The sequence below is a fragment of the Nestor notabilis genome, unplaced genomic scaffold, assembly GCF_000696875.1.
Source record: "Nestor notabilis isolate BGI_N333 unplaced genomic scaffold, ASM69687v1 scaffold25393, whole genome shotgun sequence".
NCBI lineage: Eukaryota > Metazoa > Chordata > Aves > Psittaciformes > Psittacidae > Nestor > Nestor notabilis.
This window is the reverse complement of record NW_009922900.1, coordinates 9,772-13,770: the sequence shown is the minus strand read 5'-3', so window position 1 is coordinate 13,770 and position 3,999 is coordinate 9,772. Positions and strand designations below refer to the sequence as shown.

Genomic DNA, 3,999 nt, shown 5'->3' with positions numbered 1-3,999 from the left:
GTGGTCACAGCCCGTGGAGCCGAGGCCTCAGTGCCAGGGGTTAGTGGTGGCCTTGGCAGGGCTGGGAATGGTTGGGCTGGATGAGCTGAAAGGGCTTTTCCAATCTATGAGACCCTTTACCTATCACCAGCCTAAAAATCCACCAGGGTCCATTCATACCACAGCAGCTCTGCTGTGTCATCTGAGGACAGAGCCCAGCTGGTATCACACAGACCATGAGGAGCACGAGCAGACCATGCTCTGCCGGCAGAGCAACAGCCCTTCCTGCAGGACACAACTGCCAAACTGCATGTTTGTTATGAGTCTTGTGGTAGTTGAGGAATTCCTTCATGTCCCAGCTCTGCAGCCTTGGCTCAAACAAGAACTGCTGGTTTCAGAGGAAAATAAACCAACTTTTTGGAAGCTTTTAAAACAGTTTTTAAGCTGTTGTGGAGAAGAGGCCTGCAGGTGGCCCTGCTGACACAGAGATACAGAAACCCCGTCTTTGTCGGGCTGGGTTGTTAAACTGGTTGTTTTGAGGCATTTCAGATTCAACCTGTCCAGGACAAACCTCGGACTCTTTATTTCTGAGAAGTCCGAGCTCCCCTCAGCAGCAAACCTGTTGCTCCTGTGTTTCAGGCTGACTGCCCAGGCTCAGGACAGCCTCAGGGGAGTGGGGCAGAATAGGTCCTGCACCAGCCCCTGGTTCTCTGCAGGAAGGTTATGACACAGGCTCAAGCTCTTAGTTCTGCACAGCCCTTACAAAAAGACCTGCCCTTGGGTGGCTCTGACACTTCTGCCTCCCAAAAAACCTGTAGCTGACAAAACAAGTCAGCAACAGCCACAACTGCTGCCTTCTGCCTGCAAAGAGCTGAGGTCCCTCCCATAGGTACCTCCCACTTGAGGTCACCCCCCAGCAGAGGGATTTTTGGAGCCTCCTGAAAGCCAGTGTTGGTGAGAACATCCCTTCACCAGGAAGCCAGGCAGAAACTCCAGCCCATAAGCATCTGACTGGTGAATGCCCCATCCCTGGCCAGGCTGGATGGGGCTTGGAACAACCTGCTCTAGTGGAGGTGTCCCTGCCCGGGGCAGGGGTTGGAGCTGGAGGAGCTTTAAGGTCCTTTCCAACACAAACCATCCCATGATGCTATGACTGGGGCAATGTATAAAACACAACAACAACAACAGAAGTCACTCTCCCAGGGCTTAAAGGGCAAGTCCTGTTTTGTGCTTTCTGCTCCAGAGAAGACAAATGTGTCAGCAATTTCCCTTCCATGCTGGTCACACGGCCGCAGCGCTGCTCCCTGCCTGGATTCACTCGGGATGCAGACATGCTCCTTGCAGAGGCAGAAAAGGAGAACAGAAAATGCAGCATCCTACAAAAGCCAGGGGGTGAGTCACTTGTTCCACCCCGGGTTCAGGCCATCAGTGCCTCGCTGTGCTTTCAGCCTGGGACAGAGGAACCACAGCACAGGGGCTGCAGCTGGATACATCTGCAGTTATCCCGAGATTCCCAACCCCTGGCAGGGCCTGGCCAGGAGGCTCTTTTGCCCAGCAGATAAGCCAGGACTGCCCGAGAGGTCAGGCCAACCTCACCCCAGCAAATTCCTGAAGGCTGCTTCCCAAATCATAGAAAAGACAAGCAAGGATGTGCCAGAGAACTTCATATGCTCACGGGCAGGCCCCCAGCCCCAGAGTGTTCCTTGAGCTATGGAACTCTGCCATGGTTTGCAGATGAGTTAGTGCATGGAATAGTAACTGTGCTGAGGCGCTGGCACAGGGTGCCCAGAGAAGCTGTGGCTGCCCCATCCCTGGCAGTGTTCAAGGCCAGGTTGGACACAGGGGCTTGGAGCAACCTGCTCTAGTGGAAGGTGTCCCTGCCCGTGGCAGGGGTTGGAGCTGGAGGAGCTTTAAGGTCCCTTCAACACAAACCAGGCTGGGATTCTATTAATCCCATCAGAGTGAGGAACAACTCAAAGCCCAGGGAACAAACTCTCCCAAACACCGTATGATTGACTCTGTTGCTGAAACTGCCAAGAGATGCTGCCAAACCTCAAGTGCCACTCCAAAGCTGTACCACAGATTGTCAACACCAGGAAGAGCAACTCACTTCTAGTTTAGAGAATAAACCTCTTGTCTCCTCACGCAGAGCTGCTTATTCACAATATTAATCACTTAGGGCACTACCAGGAGTTATATAAACATGCAAGAGAGAAACCACTTGTGTTAAAGCAGCCCAGATGGAAGCACAAGACTGCAGGCAAATAAGCTCAGAAAGAACACATGGAAGCACCAAGGCCAAACTGGACACCCCTGCTTGATGCCTGCTGGGATTTTAACTCCCCGTTTCCCTGGTGACTTACCAGCCCCTTGGAGTTCTGCCACCTGTACCAGATGTGGTAGCCCTGCAGTTCCCCATGGATCCTCTCCAGGGATGGCTTCACCCATCGGATCTCCAGGGAGGAGCTGGATTCATTGAATGACACCGTGACGTTCAGTGGAGGGGTGGTTGGAGCTGCAGGAATCAAAGGGAATGAAGGTGAGGGGAGCTGGAGGATGGCTGCAGGGATATGGAGGCTGATGGAAAATGAGCTGTAGCTCAACCAGAAAGCACAGGGTATTTCTTACAGCCTTGAACATCCTCCTTGAAACCCCTCCTCAGCCTCCACTACTCATTTCCTACCTCCCTCGGTGGTGCTGGTGGTTATCCATGGGCTGAACGCTGACCAACCGACCTCATTCCTGCAGGAAACACTGATGTTGTAGTCTGCCATGGGCTGCAGCTGCTGGATGTGATACACGTGGGGAGGCACCGCCGTGGTGAGCAGCACAAGTGAGACATTGCTTCGTGGAACAGCTTCCTCCACCTTAATTGAAAAAGCAGCCCACAAACAGGCATTAGTCAGCAGCAACCTGCAGGGTGAGAGAGTGGCAGGAATTCCACATCTGTAAACAGGATCCAGAGCCTGCTTCCCATCCAAACACCAGCAGGGCCTCGCTCCTGCACGCTGCCTTGTCTCTGTAGCTAACGGCAGGACATTTACAGGGCCCAGGGTGAGGGCTCCAACACATGTGGAGAAGAAAGAGCTGCAGTGGGACATGGCAGAGACGTGAAATCCCATCAGTGTGAAAGGAAGAGGGAGGTTTTGCTGTTTCTTGTGGCATGGAACAAAAGGAGCACCTCAGAAAATCACATGCAGAGAGTCCCAAACCGAAGAAAGTCCTTTTTCGTGCCACAGAACATCAGAGCACAGGCCTTATCACATCAGGTGTTGCAGGGTTAATCAGAGGCCTCAGCAGACTCCAGCACGGATGAACTCAATGGACTAAACCAAGTCACGCTCTTCACACAAGCTGCTCCCTCCCCAAAGGGCACCCATGTAGCTGCCCACACAGCTCTCAGAAAGCCTCTCCTTTCATGGAAGCACCACAACAGTGGCCTGGGCTGGGAAAGTGGGAGGAAAGAGGCAAGAATGCGGGACACCAGCATGAGACAGTTATCTCAGTAGACAACCCACAGGACACGTTTCAGCGTGAGCCACAAGCACAAAGTTGGACACTCCTCTCAAAAGCCTCCATGCGTGGTTTTGGGGTGGAGGAGATTTGCCTTTCTGCTTCAGCAACAAGAGTAGCCCCCTGGGTAGCCCAGGATGGTCTTAGCATCAACACCAGCAGTATTTTCCAGCCAGAAGGAAAGAGAATGGCCTTCAGGCTCCTAAAGCTGAGAAGGTCTCCAGCACCTCTGGGACCGGCTGTTCTCCTGAGCACAGAGCCCAGCTCAGCTGCCTCAACCCTCAGCTGCTCCTCTGAAGCTGAGAAATACCTCAAATGAATGTATTTTTTAAAACTCAGGCTTTCTGCAAACTTCACCAGAGCAGCCCTGAGGAGAAGGACTCGGGGGTGCTGCTTGATGGGAAACTGAACACGACCCAGCTTCAGTGTGTGCTTGAGCCCAGAACCCCCACCCTGTGCTGGGTGCACCCCCAGAGCGTGAGCAGCAGCTCAGGGAGGGGATCCTGC

The 3,999-nt window shown here is 53.4% G+C and overlaps 1 protein-coding gene across 1 annotated transcript in view; it reads right to left on the bottom strand.

Annotated features, from left to right (window-relative positions):
* The window catches only part of MERTK (MER proto-oncogene, tyrosine kinase), a gene marked incomplete at both ends in the record, with an annotated part of 16,644 nt that overhangs the window by 6,274 nt on the left and 6,371 nt on the right, over nt 1-3,999 (bottom strand). Inside the window, 2 exon segments of the mRNA XM_010011864.1 lie at nt 2,343-2,494; nt 2,663-2,846. Of these exon segments, the coding sequence (XP_010010166.1) occupies nt 2,343-2,494; nt 2,663-2,846 (336 nt within the window).